The sequence below is a fragment of the Lithobates pipiens genome, unplaced genomic scaffold, assembly GCF_037356315.1.
Source record: "Lithobates pipiens isolate NorthernLeopardFrog02 unplaced genomic scaffold, aLitPip1_a1.2 Scaffold_8, whole genome shotgun sequence".
NCBI lineage: Eukaryota > Metazoa > Chordata > Amphibia > Anura > Ranidae > Lithobates > Lithobates pipiens.
In genome coordinates, this window is record NW_027507903.1 from 66,420,301 (window position 1) to 66,441,581 (window position 21,281).

The 21,281-nt window shown below is 44.4% G+C and overlaps 1 protein-coding gene across 3 annotated transcripts in view; it reads right to left on the reverse strand.

Annotated features, from left to right (window-relative positions):
- Positions 1–6,567, reverse strand: part of DUT (deoxyuridine triphosphatase) — a 28,674-nt gene extending 22,107 nt beyond the window's left edge. Inside the window, exons 1-4 of one of the 3 annotated variants that reach the window (XM_077472813.1) lie at positions 6,398–6,567; positions 5,923–6,037; positions 3,312–3,403; positions 2,173–2,217 (exon numbers count right to left, since the gene is read on the reverse strand). In XM_077472813.1, the coding sequence (XP_077328939.1) occupies positions 2,173–2,217; positions 3,312–3,403; positions 5,923–6,037; positions 6,398–6,512 (367 nt within the window). In that variant the 5' untranslated portion in view covers positions 6,513–6,567. Of the gene's footprint in view, positions 1–2,172; positions 2,218–3,311; positions 3,404–5,922; positions 6,162–6,397 lie in introns of those variants that run through there. The other 2 variants (XM_077472812.1, XM_077472814.1) reach the window with 2 other exon arrangements.
- Positions 6,568–21,281: the final 14,714 nt, after the last annotated feature.

A 21,281-nucleotide genomic window follows, 5' to 3' on the forward strand; every position in this document is an offset into this window, starting at 1 on the left:
ACGGATCATCCGTGTGAAAGGGGCCTTATTGCGATTTTTTTTTTTTAAACCAAAAAATATGTAGAGGAATTTGTATCGGCCTAAACCGAGTAAAAAAAAAAAAAAAAAAAAAAAGTTGTTTTTTTTACATTTTTGGGGGATATTTATTATAGCAAAATGTAGAAAAAAAATAAAATATATATTTTTTTCTAAATTGTCACACTTTTTGTTTAAAGCGCAAAAAATAAAAAAATAAAATGCAGGGGTGATCAAATACCACCAAAAGAAAGCTCTATTTGTGAGGGGGGGGGAAATAAATAAAAAAAAAAAAAAAAAACATAAATTTTGTTTGGCAGCCACGTCGCACGACTGCTCAATTGTCAGTTACAGCGAAGCAGTGCCGAATCGCAAAAAGTAGAGCAAAAGTCTTTGGCCAACAAAATGGTCTGGGGCTTAAGTGGTTAAAGACCATAAGCCTGAAGGATGGTCAGCCTGAGCCACCTAGAAACGGTGGAATAAGTTTGAGCACCCTTCCCCATTATCAGTTTGCTTAACTGAGGCCACAAGAGAAAACCTTGTGAGACCAAAAAGGGAAAGTCAAAGTACGCCTTTCACACCAGATGGGAGACTTTGCTGAAAGTGTAGTTTGAACATCATAGGAATCACTTAAAGATGGTTTACCATGCTGTTAAAGCTAGGGCCGAAACAACTGATTGACAATTAAACGATTATGAAAATGGTTGTCAACCACATTCATACTTTATTAATCGGCCAGATGATTAGTTGGCCTGTATAAATAATGCATTATTTTACATAACAGGAAATACAGTGCAGCACACATACAGCTCAGTACCCCATCCATATCAGTAAGTGCAATGCCTCATGGGACATGTAGCCCTGAGTAGGAAGTGAACGTAGTTGCAGAAGAGGGGCCTTTAGTCATTATCAGGTCCCTAAAATCAGGAGCATTCTCCATGGGTATTGGCAGTTGCCTCTTTAAGGCAAGACACAGCTGGATCCACAGTGGATACTGACCATGCTTAACCACTTGAGATCCGCGCTATAGTCAAATGACGGCTACAGCGCGGATCTCCTTTTCCGGGACTACGTCTATTGACGCAGCGCGCCCTGTGATCGGCGAGTCTACGAGACTCGCCTGATCACCGATCTGTGCAAGGGGGGGGTCGATCCCGACCCCTTATCACGTGATCAGCTGTCAGCCAATGACAGCTGATCATGTGATATAACGGAGCCGGTAATCGGCTATTATTCCGAGAAAAAAAAAAAGCCGATCACCGGAGGCCAGCCCTGCTAGTGCCCACCTGCCCCCTGCAAGTGCCCCTTTAAAAAAGTGCCACCCAGCAGTGCCCACAGTGCCACCCAGCAGTGCCCACAATCTGCCTTAACAAAGGTGCTGCACCCCAGTGCCACCTATCAGAGCCCATCAGTGCCACCTATCAGAGCCCATCAGTGCCCATCGGTGTTGCCTTATCAGTGCCCACCAGTGCAGCCCACCAGTGCACTTCAATGAAGGAGAAAAATTACCCGTTTAATAGTTTGTTATAAAATTTTGCAAACATGATTTTTTTTTTTTTGCATCTTTTTTTGTTTGTTTAGCAAAAAATAAAACTCCCAGCTGTAATTAAATACCACCAAAAGAAAGCTCTATTTGTGGGAAAAAAATGATAAAAATTTAATTTGGGTACAGTGTTGTATGCCCGCGCAATTGTCATTCAAAGTGCATCAGCGCTGAAAGCTGAAAATTGGTCTGGGACTGAGGGGGGTTAAGTGCCCAGTAAGCAAGTGGTTAACAAATTCCTCACCAAGTGGTAACAGACAGCATGTACTGGAAGTCCTTTAACACCCATGTAAAGCAGAAGCAACAGGCTGATCTTCAAATTGGTGCATGCTTCATTATAGTGTTAAATAATAGCAGTATAACCCAAAAGTAGAATGCTTCCTGTGTCCTCAAATGAACAAGAATCAACTTCTAATGGCAACATCCTTTGACCAAAAAAAAAAAAAAAAAAAAAAAACACACACACACACGTTGATGACTATGGTATCTCCCAATCAGAGCTAAATGCTCAGCACTAGCTAGAGGTAAACAAGTTCTGCCTATTTTACTGAAGAAACATGATTTCAAAACAATTGCAATGGTAGATTATGTTTATTAACTTAAAAGGTACATACCTCCAACATCAATAAAGTGCTTGGCAGCTAAACCAGATCGTGGAGCTAAGTTGGGAGATAGGAAAAAAAAAAAAAAAAAATATGTAAATAACACCACCTGCTTGAAAGCGCGCGCGCATAATATATATAAATATATATATATATATATTTTATTATCTCTCTTCTAGCCATCCCTCCATCTATCTTGCTATTAATTTACATGAAACAATTAAAAATATGAGGACAGGCGTACCTGGGAAGGGAAATCCCAAGACTTGTTTTACCAAATAAGGGCCTTTTGAGGTTTACCAGGGGAGAGATTACACATACAAGCTGGTCTTGAGGTTAAGTAGGTGTAACTCTAGTAGTGAGCACTGGGTCACAGTACAAAAAAGCCCGACAGGAAATGAGCAGAAATGCTTCCTTAGGCAGCAACACTACAGTAGTTAGATCAGAAGACATCTGCTTTACTCTTGTGCCAGTAGTAACTGTACAAGTTTGGATCTCCCTCACCCTCTTTCGCAGGAAGTCCCACTGGTTTACTGCATTCAGACCCTTTTATCCTGATCCAGTCTGCTCTGCAGGAACATGCCTGGGACTACAACACACCTTTATATTTTATTCACATGTCCAAAACAAAAAAATTAATAAAATTTTTATTTTTTTACAATAAATGTATCCATATATAGCATTGCTGCGTTTCCCATATCTGTGGGTACAAGCAGAAGTTATGAGCCATGCCTCTATGGAAGAAATGGCATTTAACTATATTGGATGTTTTCAGGTTGGAGGTTTCTAAAAATCCCAAAAGGGTTATAATATGTGATAGTTTTAGCTGAAGAGTGCTTATGAAACCTGCCTGCTCAATAGACTGACTGTGCACCATCACTCTGCCAAGATATTTCACGTGCTCTCCTCCTTATATAAGCCACCAAACACTCTTTTCAGCCCTCAGTAGCAAATTCACAAGCATTTTACAGTTTAATGCAATGTAAATCGCTATAAAACCTACTGATTGTCTGGATATCTGCTGTGTAGGGGGTTAAAGGGCTAATAAAGATATTTTAGGCATTGCAGCACTGTAAAATACTTTTAAATTGAGTATATAACTGGCTTATTTTAGCTGAGAACGTCACTTTACATGTTATCCACCGACTCACCAACTCGTCCATAGCATCCTCTTGGAACAGAGATCTGGATGTCGGTTTTGACAATAGCTTTGTCATGTGGAGGGATTGTATATTCATAAGCACTACAGTATGGAGAGAACAAATGATGTGAGTAACCTGACAACATTTCATCACTTAAGTTTTATATTGTACAGTATTTCACAGGATGTTAAGCTCTTTATCCCTTTCCTGTAGACAGTTATGTGGCCTCACTGAAGTGGGCATTTACCCGTGAGGCTGCATATCACGCCTGTCAGCAGAGACCAGGCTCTCGATCATTAGTACAGGACTCGGATCACCTGATCACTGAGATAGCCTCTGATCCAATAGCACAGTGCGCAGGCCGACCCAGTGTTTACTTCCTCTTCTGAACGGAGAGAAACATACATTTTAATTCTCTCTCTTTGCAGGAGATGAAGATGTAAATAAAAGTGTGTAAATAAAATTAAAAAGCTAAATCAGTTTGATCTAGGTCAGTGTTGGGGTCAAATTCAGGGTAGGTATACTTTGGGCAGAATTTTTGTTTTAAAGAGCATTTTTTTAAATTAGTATCAATGTCAGGTAGTGTCAGTTTTAGGAAGGATAAGAAAATAAGCACAATTTTTTTTGGGCTTCGCTATGTGTACTAGTGATGCATCGAAATAAAAATTATTGACTGAAACTATACATATTTATTTTATTTATTTTTTTACATACAATTGTATATTCGAATTAACCACTTCAGCCACAGAAGGATTTACCCCCTTCCTGACCAAGCCCTTTGTGGCGACACGGCACTGCATTGCTTTAACTGACAATTGCACGGAACAAAATAGTTTTTTTCCCCACAAATAGAGCTTTTTTTTGGTGTTATTTGATCACATCTGCGGTTTTTATTTTTTGCGCTATAAAACAAAGAAAAAATAAGACAATTTTGAAAAAAAAATAAAAAAAAAGCAATAATAACCCCACAAAATATATTTAAAAAAAATATATAATTTCTTCCTCAGTTTAGGCCAATATGTATTCTTCTATATATTTTTGGATAAAAAATTTTTTTTAAAACCCGCGCAAATCTGCGATTTTTATCGTGACTGCAACATTGCGGTGGACACATCGGACACTTGACACTATTTTGGGACCATTGATATTCATACAGCAATCAGTGCTATAAAAATGCACCGATTACTGTGTAAATGCCACTGGCAGGGAAGGAGTTAAACACTAGGGGGTGATCAAGGGGTTAAGTATGTTCCCTCAGCGTGTTCTAACTGTAAGGGGGGGGGGGGGGGGTGAGCTCACTAGAACATGACAGATCACTGGGAGCAGTAGATCCCTGTCATGTTGTTAGGCATAACAGGGAAATGCCTGATCTACATAGACATCTCCCTGTTGAGCCTGTGTCACGATCGCGGGTCACCAGTGGACATTGAGCCCACGGGGTCCACAGGCAGGCATGCGCCTGCTAGCCGCTGATGGAGTGACGTACAGGTACGTCGTTTTTGCGCACCCGTGCCATTCTGCCAACCTGTAATGGCGTGAGCCGGTCAGCAAGTGGTTAATATTAAGACTATAGTTTAAGTGCTTTTGCGTAAAAAAAATAAATAAAGAATCTTAACACTGGTCTGTTGTGGTCCTGTTGGGGTTTTAAAAATCACGCTTCCTGCATTTTTGGTGCATATTTGGTCAGTTACAAATTGCACCCCCTCATTCAAAAGGAGACAAAAAAAAAAAAAAAAAAAGCACCAAAAGTGTGTTGTATTTTTGATGCCGCTTTAGAGTTACGTGACCTATGAAAAATGCCGCACGTTTTCTCAACAGCAATTATCTGCACTCTTTTCGTATGGTCAAAACAATAATTTTTGGCAACCCCTATATTTGTGCATCCCTAAGAAGTACAGGAGAATTTTATATGGGTTGTTCTTTGGTGGCAAGTTTTGGTAGTGACAAGAAATACATAACAAAATTAAAACAAAGTGTGTTTATTAGACCAGTTTTCTTTTGATAATAAAATGATTTAATAAAATCAGGAGATATTTACCACTAAATTAAAGCCTAATCTGCACATAAAAACATAAAAACACAAAACAAAAATAAATAAAAACAACGAAGGAAAGAAAAAAAACAAACAAGGTATAATCCACCTGTATACAGGAAGGTTAGGTCCACATGTATGCAGATTGTGATTGACCCATTTTGCACCTTTTTTCCACTTATAGGAAAGTATGACAGGTCTGTTCATGGAGTGCGACTTTACACTCTCTGGCTTTCAAGTCACATCAAAGTCGCACTCCAGGAACAGAACTGACTTTTTGTTGGCTAATAGAAAAGTTCTGTTCATGGAGTGCGACTTTGATGCAACTTTACACACTCTGTACAGAACTTGTATACTCTCATATTAGCCAAAAAATAAAAGGAGCAACACCTGCATGCAAAAACAAAAATTTCATGTGGCAAAAGTCCCTGATCCTTTCCAAAAAGATATAGAAGAATAAAAAGACTTTATCTACTCAGAAGACCCCATATACATACACAAAATTATACACACACATACATATATATACACACACACACACACATTAGATATTATATGCACACGTCCCTGTATAGAGATGCCATTTACCTGTACAGGTCGTAGCCGGCCGCCTGGGCAGAGCCCCGGGTCGGGGCGGTGGCATTCTCTGACAGCTTGGAGAAGCGCAGTACCGGCCGACTCCCGTCACTCACATAGCTGGATTCTTCTTTGGGGCGTTTGGCCGGAGAGGACGGCACAGGAGCGAGCGGCATGGTGGAGAAGAGACAGTCAGCTTTGAGAAACCCGCCAAAACTGCGGTCACATGATCCTAACACGCCCCCCAACCTCTATTAACTAGGCTATACAGCGTGGGCTACAACAAAATGGCCGCAACGGAGACACATCTGATGCCTCTATTTTCCAATGTATACCTGACGGCTCTTCTGTTACACAACACGTACATGACAATGCCATAGCAGCTGTAATGTTATATTTCTGACGTAAAATATTACTTAAGCGGGAAGTCTCCCCCCGCCCCCAAGTCCCAGTGAGTGCTACTAGTACCTCAGCATACCGTCCATACCTCGCCTGGAAGCCGCCTGGTACGTATGCTGGAAGTGCCACCATGCCGCCCTCCGGTATGTGTGACACAGCCGGTCCCGGAGGGCGCACAGGACACTCGCCGCCTTGGCCTGCATGACCGTATACCGTGGTTAAGCCACGGAGCCGCTCTGACCAATCACGAGCGTCCTATAGGACGGAGGAAGTTACAGGAGCGCTGCTCACACGTGTCCCCCCAATCCCTGCACCCGTCTCCTCAGTTCCTCTCTGATTTGTATGATGTTAAATTCCCATAATAAAAGCGGCTTTTCACCAATATTTTAAAGTATTTGTCATCCAAAGCCGCTGTTTGACCTTAAAAAGAATTTTCATGTCATATTTTTTTAACTGTTATATTGTGGATCGTGGGCCAGTCTTTCAGTTCTTGTCTGCTTTGCCTCCTGTGAGATGCTTGTCGTCAATCCCAGGAGGCAATAGGCAACGCTGGGCCGTAGCATCCCGTTATTTCAAATCTGAAAATTATGTGATGCAATGTGGTCAGCGCCATTTTAAATAAGGGCAACCAGGCTTTTGTTGCCATGGTTATCAAAGCTTTCCTATAAAAAGTGATAAGCGTTTGGAGCGTCTCATTTCTGATTACAGAACCTGGGGACAGCACACACACACCATGTACTGATTTATAAGAGGAATAGGATTGGGACAATTTTCATGGGGGCAGTTTTGATGGTGGAGCGATTATGATGGGGGCAGTTTTGATGGTGGCAATATAATGGGGAAGTTTTGATGGTGGCAATTCTGATGGGGAAGTTTTTATTGGGGCGATATGATGGGGCAGTTTTGATAGGACAGTTTTGATGGTGGCAATATGATTAGGCAGTTTTGATGGGGTAGTTTTGATGGTGGCAATTTTGATGGGGGCAATATGATGGGGCAGTTTTTATGGCGACAATATGATGGGGCAGTTTAATCGGGCAGTTTTGATGGTGGCAATATAATGGTACAGTTTTGATGGAGACAATTCTGATGGGGGCAGTTTTGATGGTGGCAATATAATGGGGCAGTTTTGATGATGGCAATATGATGGAGGCAATTCTGATGGGGCAGTTTTTATAGGGGCAATATGATGGGGCAGTTTTGATAGGACAGTTTTGATAGGACAGTTTTGATGGTGGCAATATGATGGGGCAGTTTTGATGGGGGCAATATGATGGGGTATTTGTGATGGGCAGTTTGATGGGGCAATTCTGATGGGGCAATATAATGGTGCAGTTTTGATGGTGGCAGTTTTGGTGGCAGCAATATGATGGGGCAATTTTAATGGGGGCAATTTTGATGGGGCATTTTAATGGGGCAGTTTTGATGGTGGCATGTTATGAGGTGTTGTGATGCAATGTGCTTGGGCCAATGTGATGCGATTTGCGGGGGGCGATGTGATGCAATTTGCAGGGGTGTTGTGATGCGATTTTCTGGGGGCGAAGTGATGCGATTTGCGGGGGGTGTTGTGATGTTATTTTCTGGGGACAATGTAATGAGTTGTCATAGAAATTCATCTTTACTTGGTCTACGCCATTGGAAGGTAGACAATACAAGAAATAATGCAATTGTAATTTTACTTCCTGGGTCCTGGAGGGAGGAGGGGAGGAGAAGTTTGCATAGCTAAGGGGTGGCAACTTTCTCTGACACTGCCGTTGCTATGGAAACCTGACCTGAAACCTATTACACTGCTTGTGCTGCACTGAGCATGTGCAAGATCTGCAAGGATGAGATCCAGGAAGAAATACAGTCTGGTTTCAGATGCCCACACTTAAGATGGCCACGGCTGCTGGAAGTTTATAAAATAACAAACTAATGTTATAAACTAACAAAACGGACCTTAGTTTACAGATTAACTTTACTAGAATACATTAAGCTTGTGTATTGTAGGGGTATTTTTATTTAAAAAGTATAAATTCAGCCGGAACACCGCTTTAATAAACATTTTATTTAAAGCTGGAGCTTTGTATTTTTTGTGTAATAAAGTTGTGTTATAGATGAAAGTTTTGTGATATTTTTTATTTTAATTTGCACTCCCATCCAAATTTACAGGGCAAGCTTTTGGGGTATACATACACCCCTTCCTTCAAGGTCTAAGCGGGTACACCCCAAAAACTTGTTCTGAAAAATTAAATAAAAAAAGAAGTATCACACGCCATGCTCAATTGTCTTTATTGCAAGTGCGCTAATATGGCTATAATTAAGGATGCTCAGGCATGTTCGCAAACCGCATGTGCAGGTCGCGCCAAGAAGTTGGCACTGCGGAGCGCTAATCACAAGCAGTGAGACAATGTCGCGACTGCAGAGAAATATCTCACTGCCTGTGATAAGCGCTGTGCAGTGCCGACATCCTGGCGGGCTCTGCACGTGCGGCTTGTGAACACGCCTGAGCTCATTCTTAAAGAGGAAGTAAACCCTTCCAAACAACTTGGACCTATAGGTAAGCCTAGATTAAGGCTTACCTGTAGGTCCAAGCAATATCTCCTAAACCTATATGGTTTAGGAGATATTTGGCCGAAAATGGGCACCGCTGTCTATGGCGCATGCGCCGTACACAGCGGCGCGCAGGCGCACTAAATGCGGCAAATCCAAGAATGGATTTGCCAAATTTGTCGACTCCCGTGCGCATGCGCGGGAGTGACGTCATCGCGGCTTCGCCGTATGACAGCGGCGGAGCTGCGAGGCGCGACTCCCGTGCGCATGCGCGGGAGTGACGTCATCGCGGTTGCGCCGCTGTGATTCGTCGGAGCTGCGAGACGCCACAAGCAACATGGATGCGGCGGACTACAGGGATCAGCGGCGACTTCGCTGGCTCCTGTGTCAGGTAAGTGACACATAATGAGCTACTATGCGATGCATAGTAGTCCATTATGCTTTACCTTTGCAGGGAAAAAAAGAGGAAGTAAACCCATCAGGGTTTACTTCCTCTTTAAGCCTCATACACACGCTTAGATTTTCGGACGATTGAATGCCTGATTTTTTTTGGCATGCTAGTCTCATGTCAGAAGTGAAGAGGTTACTAACTATGAAAAATTTCATACGACAGAATACAACGTCAGAAGTGATGTAATGTGTTGAATAGTTTTGTATGTATTATTTAATTTCTGAGCATGTGCAGTCTTAACCTAACGATTTTTTTCATATGAAAACCCTACTAATGAAACGAAAATCAGACGTTGAGTTCACATCCGACAAAAATGTTATAGTCTGCACGTCCAGCTTTTGTCTGACGAAAAGTGAAATCGGCTGTAGAAAGCACCGTACTAACGGTAAGATTTGCGTACGATCGTTCGTCGTAACACAATTGACGTCCGAAAATCAAGCGTGTGTTCTGGCCTTTAGCTATAATCACCTCAGGCAAGATGACATGTTTAGCTACTTGCTGCCTGCTGCATGTATATATACTGTGGCACACAATGGTAGCAACGGGCCTCACCCTCCGTCGCTTCATCTTGCACCACACACCCTGAACCACCCACCTCCTGTCCCCATCTCACTCACCGTGTGGTGACAGAGGGTGGCTTTCTTCTCAGTCTCCTCCTTGTCCCAGTCCCTCGATTAGGCTTCCCATTCTCCTCGGCCGTATGCCTTCTCCCTCCTCACAGGCCAATAGGATGGCTTTCTTCTTTTGGCCAATCAAGAAATGGGTCTCATAATCCGCTTCCTGATTGGTAGACAGGGGGATCAGTGTAAGAATAGCGAATATTAATTCACTAATGTCACACAACTGGGTGGGCCACCCTTTTTTGAAACCTATTAGAGCCTCTGGCTCTAATCATGTGCTTAAACCCCCGGACGCATTGGATGGGGGGGGGGGGGGCACTTGTGCACCCCTAATTGATGGGCCTGTCAGAAACCATGAAACAGACTGAGACAGAAGTACAATCAAATCACACTTGTTTATTAATAAAAATAAAAAGGTAAATAGAAAAAAGCATAGTCAAGCATAGCCAGAGTCCAGTAGCCAGATTGGGTAGTCAGCCAGTCCAAAGTTCATTAACCAGATTGGGTAATCAGCCAGGCCAGAAGTCAGGGATCCAAGGAGAGCAACTGCAAGCAGGATAAGAAGCCAGGAGGGATGTCAGAAAACTCGCACTTCTCCAGTTTACAATAGAGATTGTTCTCTCTTAGTTTCTGAAGTACACGACAGACATCTGTGTGGTTGCTCTCCAGGGACTTGGAAAATATGAGGATATCATCAAGATAAACCACCACACACAATTGCAACAAATCTCGGAGGACATCGTTAATAAATTCCTGGAAAATTGCCGGGGCTTTACAAAGGCCAAAAGGCATTACCAGGTATTCATAATGGCCTGTTCTTGTATTAAACGCAGTTTTCCACTCGTCCCCTTCTTAATGCGCACGAGATTGTATGCCCCTCCCAGGTCAAGCTTTGTGAAAACCGTTGCTCCCTTGAGGAGGTCAATTAACTCTGTAATCAATAGAATCGGGTAGGCATTCTTAATCGTGACACGATTGAGACCCCTATAATCTATACAAGGTCTCAGTTCACCGCCCTTCTTTTTCACAAAGAAAAAACCAGCACCAGCAGGAGACAAGGACTTGCGGATGAAACCTCGAGAAAGTGCGTCAGCAACATACTCCTCCATGGCCTTATCCTCCAAGACCAACAAAGGGTAAACCCGGCCACGAGGAGGTATGGCACCAGGTTGAAGGTCAATTGCGCAATCATAAGACCGGTGTGGAGGCAAACTACTGGCTTGACCTTTATCAAACACATCGCCAAAATCACGGTACTCCTCCGGCAGGGAGGGGAGTGAAGCGGTGCACAGGACCTTGGATACCTTCAGGAAGCATGTCTCACTGCATTGTGGTGACCAGGAGAGAACCGCAGCATGGAGCCAATCAAAAGAGGGGTTGGGCCTCTGTAACCAAAGATAACCAGCGGAAATCTGGGTGAGGAAATAACTTGGAATTGGATCATCTCATGGTGAAGAGCCCCTACCACCATGGACAATGGAACGGTCTCATGAGTCACATGGGCAGGCTGCAAAGGTCTCCCGTCAAGAGCCTCAATGGCAAGTGGAGTGTCACGCAGCTGCAGCGGAATCGAGTGCTGCGAAACAAATGGAGCATCAATGAACAGGCCTGCAGTCCCAGAGTAGATTAGAGCCTGTATCTCGATGGACGACTCAGCCCAAGAAAGGGTGACCAAAACCAGGGGCTTATCCTTCTGGATAACTGGGGACGAAACAACGCCACCTAAGGTCTGTCCATGACAGGACCTCAAGGTTCGGGCGTTCCCTGGAGGGGTAGGACAAGACTTCAAAAGGTGACCTGCCTGGCCACAATAAAGGCACAATCTCTCCCTCCTCCTAAAGGCTTTCTCATCCGCAGAGAGACGCGTGAAGCCCAGGTGCATGGGTTCATCTTCACTGACCAACTCGGTACCAGGAGGCATGGGAGGTGAGAGAGGCATGGGTGGGACTACAAAGCTCGGAGGCAAAGGTACAGGAGGCTTCCGCAAGCCCCCCTTAAGAGAAAGTCTTTCTCTGAGTCTGGAGTCAATGAGGATGGCAAACGAGATCAAGCTCTCCAGCTCAGTGGGTATATCTCGGGCTGCTATCTCATCCTTGATGGAATCCTAGAGACCATGAGAAAAAGCAGCCACAAGGGCCTCATTGTTCCAAGCAACCTCTGCTGCCAGAGTACGGAATTCAATGGCGTAGTCGGCAACAGTTCTCGTACTCTGTTTGATGGTGTTAACCTTTAAAATCTATATTTCTGATTTATTAATCAGAAGATATGATATGGGTTTAAAAGAGAATTCTATTGACAAGGGAAAGAAAGGTTTAACATAACACCATTTATTAAAAGTAGTTGAAAGTCTAGCTAACACACAAATCTCTATCTATGGTCTTACATCAAGGAAGAAAATACTAGGTTGAAATATAATATTTACATGCAGGAATACAAAGTATATTCTCTAAGACAGTATATTTAGTCACAAGCATACAAGCATATTTAGTTACAAGCAACACCTTAACCATAATTACCCATCCTTACAGAGTTCCACTCTTGAGCACTGGTTTCCCAAAAAGAGACAGTTTTCTCCCTCTGCCCGGAGTATCTTTCCTTCATACTGATGCCCCATTGGCTGCCTTAACTCGAGCATGATTGGAGGGCTTACTACAAAAGTCGGCCCCCTTTCATGCAAATCTTTGTGACTAGGAAGAAGATTTAATTGGATTTCCCCAGGAACTTAGAAATTGATTATGGTTGCCTCCCTTCATTGCATACCCCAGCATGGGGTCCTTTGAAGTGAGTAGGTGTAGAACAATGGGAGTGGCTCTCCATATGGTATATACAAGTCTCGGCCCCGCATTGTCTGCTCTTAACAAGCCCCTGGGGGGAGGCATTTTACCTGGCTTTCATAGATGCCAGCCAAATGAGATCTATTTCTAATTACAATATTTTACAGATATTAATGAAGATTTCACATAAACTCATAAGGCAACAATGGACATGAGGCACTTGGCAGCAGAAGCAGAGCGTGCGGGAACGTCAAAAACCTTTTTAAAGGAGGCCACAAACTGAGGGTAACGCAAGACAACAGGTTTTTGCATCTCCCATAGAGGGTTAGCCCAGGCCAAGGCTCTGTCAGAAAGCAAAGATATCATGAAACCTACTTTGCTTCTGTCCGTGGGAAACGCCTGGAGCAGCATTTCGAAGTATATCTCAAACTGATTGAGAAACCCTCTGCATTGAACTGTATTGCCCCAAATCGCTGGGGAAGCGGAGCAGATCCAGACATACCTCTTATAGAAGTAATACTCAAGGCGGGTGCCTGCATAGAGACTGGCGCAGGAGCAGAGATGGCCTGCGACTCAGGTTGTACTGGAGCAGCCACCGTGGGGGATTCCAGGTGAGCCGTGCGATTCAGGAGCATTTGTAACGCCAAGGAAAACTGATCCATGCGGTGATCTTGCTCATCCAATCTGGAAAAAATATTACCAACAAGTGGATTGACTGTATCTTCTGAATTCATGGCCTTCGCGTACTGTCAGAAACCATGAAACAGACTGAGACAGAAGTTCAATCAAATCACACTTGTTTATTAATAAAAATAAAAAGGTAAATAGAAAAAAGCGTAGTCAAGCATAGACAGGGTCCAGTAGCCAGATCAGGTAGTCAGCCAGTCCAAAGTTCATTAACCACTTCAGGACCGCCGTATTGCCAATGCACGTCAACACAATGGCACAGGCAGGCACAATCACGTAGATGTACGTGCCTGCCTTCCAGCGGGTGGGGGGTCCGATCGGACCCCCTCCCGCTGGATACGACGGTCCGGTTCGGTCCAGGAGCGCTCCGTGATGAGGGGATGGCCGTTGGTTTTCGGCCACCCCCTCTGGATCGCTCCTGGCCAATGAGAAGCTTCCTCCCACTGTGTATTGTTTACACAGGAAGGAGGAAGTGATGTCATTCTCCTCGGGGCGGTCTTTTTGACCGGACTACGAGGAGAAGACTAATAGTAAGTGTGCACCAACACTACACTGACATGTAGGTACACACAGGCACACAAACCCCCCCCCCCCCCCGATCCCCCCCCGATCGCCCCCCCTCCCCCCCAGTCACAGTGTCACTGATTGCATTGATCATTTCTTTACTGATCAATGCATTCAGTGTCAGTTGTGACAGTAAAAACTGTCAGGACAGTTAGTGTTAGGTCCAGGGTAGCCCCCTATCACCCCCCAATAAAGATTTAACCCCCTGATTGCCCCTAGAGTTAACCCTTTCACCCCCTTTTGCCAGTGTCACTAAGCGATCATTTTTCTGATCGCTGCATGTGTCGCTAGGTAGCTAGTTATTTTTTTAGGTTCACCGCCAGGTTTTTATATCGCTAGGTACCCCGATATACTACCCAATAATGGTTTTAACCCCCTGATTGCCGCTAGTTAACCCTTTCACCCCCTTTTGCAAGTGTCACTAAGCGATCGTTTTTCTGATCGCTGCATTAGTGTCGCTACAGTCGCTAGGTAGCTAGTTATTTTTTTAGGTTCACCGCCAGGTTTTTATAGCGCTAGGTACCCCGATATACTACCCAATAATGGTTTTAACCCCCTGATTGCCGCTAGTTAACCCTTTCACCCCCTTTTGCCAGTGTCACTAAGCGATCATTTTTCTGATCGCTGCATGTGTCGCTAGGTAGCTAGTTATTTTTTTAGGTTCACCGCCAGGTTTTTATAGCGCTAGGTACCCCGATATACTACCCAATAATGGTTTTAACCCCCTGATTGCTGCTAGTTAACCCTTTCACCCCCTTTCACCAGCGATCACAGTATAAGTGTCACTGGTGACGCTGGTTAGCCAGTTAGTTATTTAGGTTCCCCGTCAGGTTTTTATATAGCGCCAGGGACCCCCATATACTACCTAATAAAAATTTGAACCCCCTGATTGCCCCTAGTTAACCCTTTCACCACTGATCACCGTATAAGTGTTACGGGTGACTCTGGTTAGTTTGTTTTTTATAGCATCAGGGCACCCACCATTTATTACCCAATAAAGGTTTAACCCCCTGATCACCCGGCGGGTGATATCAATTAGGTTTTAGGGTCAGGGTCTGCGTCGCCCCAGGCAGCGCTAGGTTAGTGCCAGTACCGCTAACACCCACACGCAAAGCATACACCTCCCGTAGTGCTATAGAATCTGAACAGATCAATATCTGATCTGATCAGATCTATACTAGCGTCCCCAGCAGTTTAGGGTTCCAAAAAAACGCATTGTTAGCGGGATCAGCCCAGATACCTGCTAGCACCTGCGTTTTGCCCCTCTGCCCAGCCCACCCAAGTGCAGTATCGATCGATCACTGTCACTTACAAAACACTAAACACATAACTGCAGCGATCGCAGAGTCAGGCCTGATCCCTGCCATCGCTAACAGGTTTTTTGGTAGCATTTTATATTTAAATCCGGAAAGGCAGTGCTTGGTTTTCGGGGTTCCGTACGTGGCTAGGCTCCCAAAAAGTCCCCCACATGTGGTATCCCCATACTCGGGAGAAGCAGCAGAATTTATTTTGGGGTGTAATTTGACTTCTGCCCATAGCATGTGTGAGCAATATATCATTTAGTGACAACTTTGTGCAAAAAAAAAAAAAGTTTGTAATATTCCCGCAACTTTTGGCAAAATATACAATATTCCATGGACTCAACATGCCTCTCAGTAAATAGCTTGGGGTGTCTACTTTCCAAAATGGGGTCATTTGGGGGGGTTTTGTGCTATTTTGGCATTTTATGGCCTTCGAAACTGTGATAGGTAGTGAGGAGTTAAATCAAAAATTTGCACCCTTAGAAATCCTGAAGGTGGTGATTGGTTTTCGGGGTGCCGTGCGCGACTAGACTCCCAAAAAGTCCCACACATGTGGTGTCCCCGTACTCAGGAGAAGCAGCAGAATGTATTTTGGGGTGTCATTTCACATATGCCCATAGCATGTGTGAGCAATATATCATTTAGTGACAACTTTGTGCAAAAAAAAAAAAAGTTTGTAATATTCCCGCAACTTGTGGCAAAATATAAAATATTCCATGGACTCAACATGCCTCTCAGTAAATAGCTTGGGGTGTCTACTTTCCAAAATGGGGTCATTTTGGGGGGGTTTGTGCTATTTTGGCATTTTATGGCCTTCGAAACTGTGATAGGTAGTGAGGAGTTAAATCAAAAATTTGCACCCTTAGAAATCCTGAAGGTGGTGATTGGTTTTCGGGGTGCCGTGCGCGACTAGACTCCCAAAAAGTCCCACACATGTGGTATCCCCATACTCGGGAGAAGTAGCGGAATATATTTTGGGGTGCAATTCCACATATAACCATGGCATGTGTGAGCAATATATCATTTAGTGACAACTTTTTGTAAAAAAATTTTTTTTTTTTGTCATTATTCAATCCTTTAGGACAAAAAAAATAAATATTCAATGGGCTCAACATACCCATCAGCAATTTCCTTGGGGTGTCTACTTTCCAAAATGGGGTCATTTGGGGGGGATTTGTACTGCCCTGCCATTTTAGCACCTCAAGAAATGAGATCGGCAGTCATAAATTAAATGCTGTGTAAATTCCAGAAAATGTACTCTAGTTTGTAGACGCTATAACTTTTGCGCAAACCAAAAAATATACGCTTATTGACATTTTTTTTACTAAAGACATGTGGCTGAATAAATTTTGCCCTCAATGTATGACTAAAATTTAGTTTATTCAATTTTTCTTATAACAAAAAGAAGAAAATATCTTTTTTTTTCAAAATTTTCGCTCTTTTTCCATTTATATCGCAAAAAAAAAAAAATCGCAGAGGCAATCAAATACCATCAAAAGAAAGCTCTATTTGTGGGAAGAAAAGGACGCAAATTTCGTTTGGGTGCAATATTGCATGACCGCGCAATTACCAGTTAAAGCAGCGCAGTGCGAAATTGCAAAAAGACCTCTGGTCCTTAAGGTGTTTATTGGTCCGGAGCTGAAGTGGTTAACCAGATCGGGTAATCAGTCAGGCCAGAATTCAGGGATCCAAGGAAAGCAACTGCAAGCTGGATAAGAAGCCAGGAGGGATGTCAGCAAGCCAGTCCTGAAACGAACAGCAGGAGATGGTTCCTTGTGATGTGACCAATGCAAAGGCAAAGGAAAAAGTGAGCTGGAAGGCTTTAAATAGGCAGGTCAGACGACGAGCATCATCGGGAACAGCTGGTAACTGTGGAAAGAGAAGAGAGCTGGCAATTAGCCGACAGCTGAGCGGCCAACCCAGAGGAGGAAGGGCTAAGCCAGCCCTGACAGTGCCACCACTGGTGGCAGGTCAGCCTCTCTGCGCCCCTTTTGGGTAGGGGAGGCACGTGCACCCACCTGCTGCCCCGGCTGTGCTGCCATTCGATCCAACACACGCCATGCTCTCCTGTCATTCGCTCTGCCGATCAGCGGATCCTGGCCATAAATTATTGGCCGGGACCCACTGATTGGCATTAGGGTTGGAACCTCATCCATTTAAGCAAGAACACCTATTAATTACACGGGTTGGCTAATTAGGGTGGTAATTAAATTGACCTAGTGCCTTATATGCATTAAATTAGCCTCAGAGCCTGTGTAATTACTGTATTATGTGTTCAGGTTAAGGGATGAGGTGGCAACCCTAACCGATGTGCTGTTTTTTTTTCTTTTTGCAGGGAGTAAAAACCAGCACATTGCTTAGTGAAAACACCTCACAGTAAACATTGTTAGGCACAGAGTTAAGGTGGTAGTTAACTCATTTTGACATTTTTACCTACAGGTAAGCTTACAATAAAGCTTGTCTGTAGGTAAAATAAATATCTCCCAAACATACTTAGTTTAGGAGACAATCTAGTGAGCAGCAGCTGGTGACGTCACTGTCACATGCGCTCGAAAGGAATGGCATACCCGTGCCATTCCTTCAGAGTTGTGTGCCGTGGCCGAGACTCCCACACACATGTGCGGGAATGACGTTATCGCGGCTCAGCCATTCAAGCTGTTGCAGCCCACAAACCCAAAAGGAAGAGCGGGTGAAGATGGAAACCTCAGCAGCGGTGACAGCATGCTGCTGGAGGGCTTCATTTTAAGGTACAGTATCTCACAAAAGTGAGTATGCCCCTCACATTTTTGTAAATATTTTATTCTATCTTTTCATGTGACAACCCTGAAAACATTACTTTGCTACAATGTAAAGTAATGAGTGTACAGCTTGTTGCTCTACCTAAAGATGCTTTTTTTCTCAGAGAAACGGTAGTGGAACTCACCCCCCCTCCCCTGGTCATGCCCTTACCCACCCCTAGGACCGCCCCTAAAACCGCCTCTTTAGAGAACAGGGATGCAAGTAAAATTTGGAGGGGCTATACATGTAATGTGCAACAAGGAGACATTCCTAAATTTGCAGCAGGGAGCCATTCCCAGTGCATTAGATACAGCCACAGTCCAGCAAAGAGACCACCCATCCCAGCAAAGAGACTGCCCAGTCCAGCAAAGAGACCACCTAGCTTAGTCCAGCAAAGAGACCACCCAGCTTAGTCCAGCAAAGAGACAGCCCAGCCCTAGCAAAGAGACTACCCAGCAAAAAGACCTACCAGCTTAGTACAGCAAAAAGACTGCCCAGCTTGGTCCAGCAAAGAGACAGCCAGCCTAGCAAAAAGACCACCCAGCTTAGTCCAGCAAAGAGACCGCCCAGCTTAGGCCTGCGTCTCACATGGACCAAAGCATGCACCTCCATATATTGAGCAAAGAGGCATTCTCAAATGTGCATCAGAGAGACATTCCCAGCAAAGAGAACACTCAGCTTAGTCCAGCAAAGAGGCCGCCCAGCCCAACAAAGAGACCGTCAGCAAAAACATTGCCCAGCTTAGTCTAGCAAAGAGACTGCCCAGCCCAGCAAAGAGACCGCCCAGATTAATCCAGCAAAAAGATCACCAGCAAAAAGACTGCCCTGCCCAGTAAAGAGACTGCCCAGCAAAGAGACTGCCCAGCCCAGCCAAGAGACTGCCCAGCAAAAAGACTTCCCAGCAAAGAGTGCCCAGGAAAGAGACAGCCCAGCAAAGAGTGCCCAGGAAAGAGACTGCCCAGCAAAGAGTGCCCAGGAAAGAGACTGCCCAACCCAGTCAGGAGACCACCTAGCCAAGTACACCACAACACAACCCCATTCAGCAGCTTTTTTTTTACACCACACAAACCTGGGGCTAGTGAGAAGGAGGAGGAGGAAGACCGTCTGACAGGCTACCATAACCTACCACTATCTACGATCCATCATCCGACACGTGGCGCCTACCCAATCTCCTACACAGCACTGAAGGGCGGGCAGAGCTGTGGAGTACAGATCACTCCGCCTTCCACTCTCACAAGCTCCATTCGATCCCTCGGGGCAGTGCGTAGCAGACGGCATTGGAGGTGGAGGAGGAGCTGGATGGGACTATACAGATACGGCGGTTTTGTTTGATCCCTCTGCGGGAGGCAGGGCGCAGGCTATACAGTTAGGATAAGGAGGAGTGCCTAGCATAGATGGCGGAATGGCGTTCCGCCAGAAAAAAAGACCTGTATAATAGTGTAAATTTGCTGTCACCTTAAAATAACTCAACATACAGCCATTAATGTCTAAACCTCTGGCAACAAAAGTGAGTACACCCCTAAGTGAAAATGTCCAAATTGGGCCCAAAGTGTCAATATTTTGTGTGGCTGCCATTATTTTCCAGCACTGCCTTAAAACTCTTTGGCATGGAGTTCACCAGAGCTTTCAGGGGTTGCCACTGGAGTCCTTTTCCACTCCTCCATGATGACATCACGAAGCTGGTGGATGTTAGAGACCTTGCGCTCCTCCACCTTCCATTTGAGGATGCCCCACAGATGCTCAATGCTTGGCCAGTCCATCACCTTTACCCTCAGCTTCTTAAGCAAGGCAGTGGTCATCTTGGAGGTGTGTTTGGGGTCGTTATCATGTTGGAATGCTGCTCTGCGGGCCAGTCTCCGAAGGGAGGGGATCATGCTCTGCTTCAGTATGTCAAAGTACATGTTGGCATTCATGGTTCCCTCAATGAACTGTAGCTTCCCAGTGCCGGCAGAACTCATGCAGCCCTAGACCATGACATTCCACCACCATGCTTGACTGTAGGCAAGACACACCTGTCTTTGTACTCCTCACCTGGTTGCCACCACACACGCTTGACACCATCTGAACCAAATAAGTTTATCTTGGTTTCATCAGACCACAGGACATGGTTCCAGTAATCCATGTCCTTAGTCTGCTTGTCTTCAGAAAACTGTTTGTCGGCTTTCTTGTGAATCATCTTTAGAAGAGGCTTCCTTCTGGGATGGCAGCCATGCAGACCGATTTGATGCAGTGTGCGGCATATGGTCTGATCACTGACAGGCTGGCCTCCCACCCCTTCAACCTCTAGAGCAATGCTGGCAGCACTCATATGTCTATTTCCCAAAGACAACCTCTGGATATGACGCTTAGCACGTGTACTCAACTTCTTTGGTCGACCATGGGGAGAACTGTTCTGAATAGAACCTGTCCTGTTAAACCCCTGTATGGTCTTGGCCAAGGTGCTGCAGCTCAGTTTCAGGGTCTTGGCAATCTTCTTATAGCCTAGACCAGTGATGGCGAACCTTGGCACCCCAGATGTTTTGGAACTACATTTCCCATGATGCTCCACTACACTGCAGAGTGCCTGAGCATCATGGGAAATGTAGTTCCAAAACATCTGGGGTGCCAAGGTTCGCCATCACTGGCCTAGACCATCTTTAGGTAGAGCAACAATTATTTTTTTCAGATCCTCAGAGAGTTCTTTGCCATGAGGGGCCATGTTGAACTTCCAGTGACCAGTATGAGAGAATGAGAGCGATAACACCAAATTTAAAACACCTGCTCCCCATTCACACCTGAGACCTTGTAACACTAATGAGTCACATGACACTGGGGAGGAAAAATTGCTAATTATTCCCAATTTGGACATATTCACTTAGGGGTGTACTCACTTTTGTTGCCAGCAGTTTAGACATTAATGGCTGTGTGTTGAGTTATTTTGAGGGGACAGCAAATTTACACTGTTATACAAGCTGTACACTCACTACTTTACATTGTAGCAAAGTGTCATTTCTTCAGTGTTGTCTCATGAAAATATATAATAAAATATTTACAAAAATGTGAGGGGTGTACTCATTTTTGTGAGATACTGTATGTCTATCATAATGTGCTAGTATGTGGTGCATACTGGCACATTATGATATTGCCTTGCAGAAAGAAACTTTTTATATTGATAAGAGTTTACTACTGCTTAAACCTCTTGATTGCCCTAGATGTTAACCCCTTCCCAGCCAGAATCATTAGTACAGTGATAGTATATAGAATTAGCAATGATCACTGTATAAGT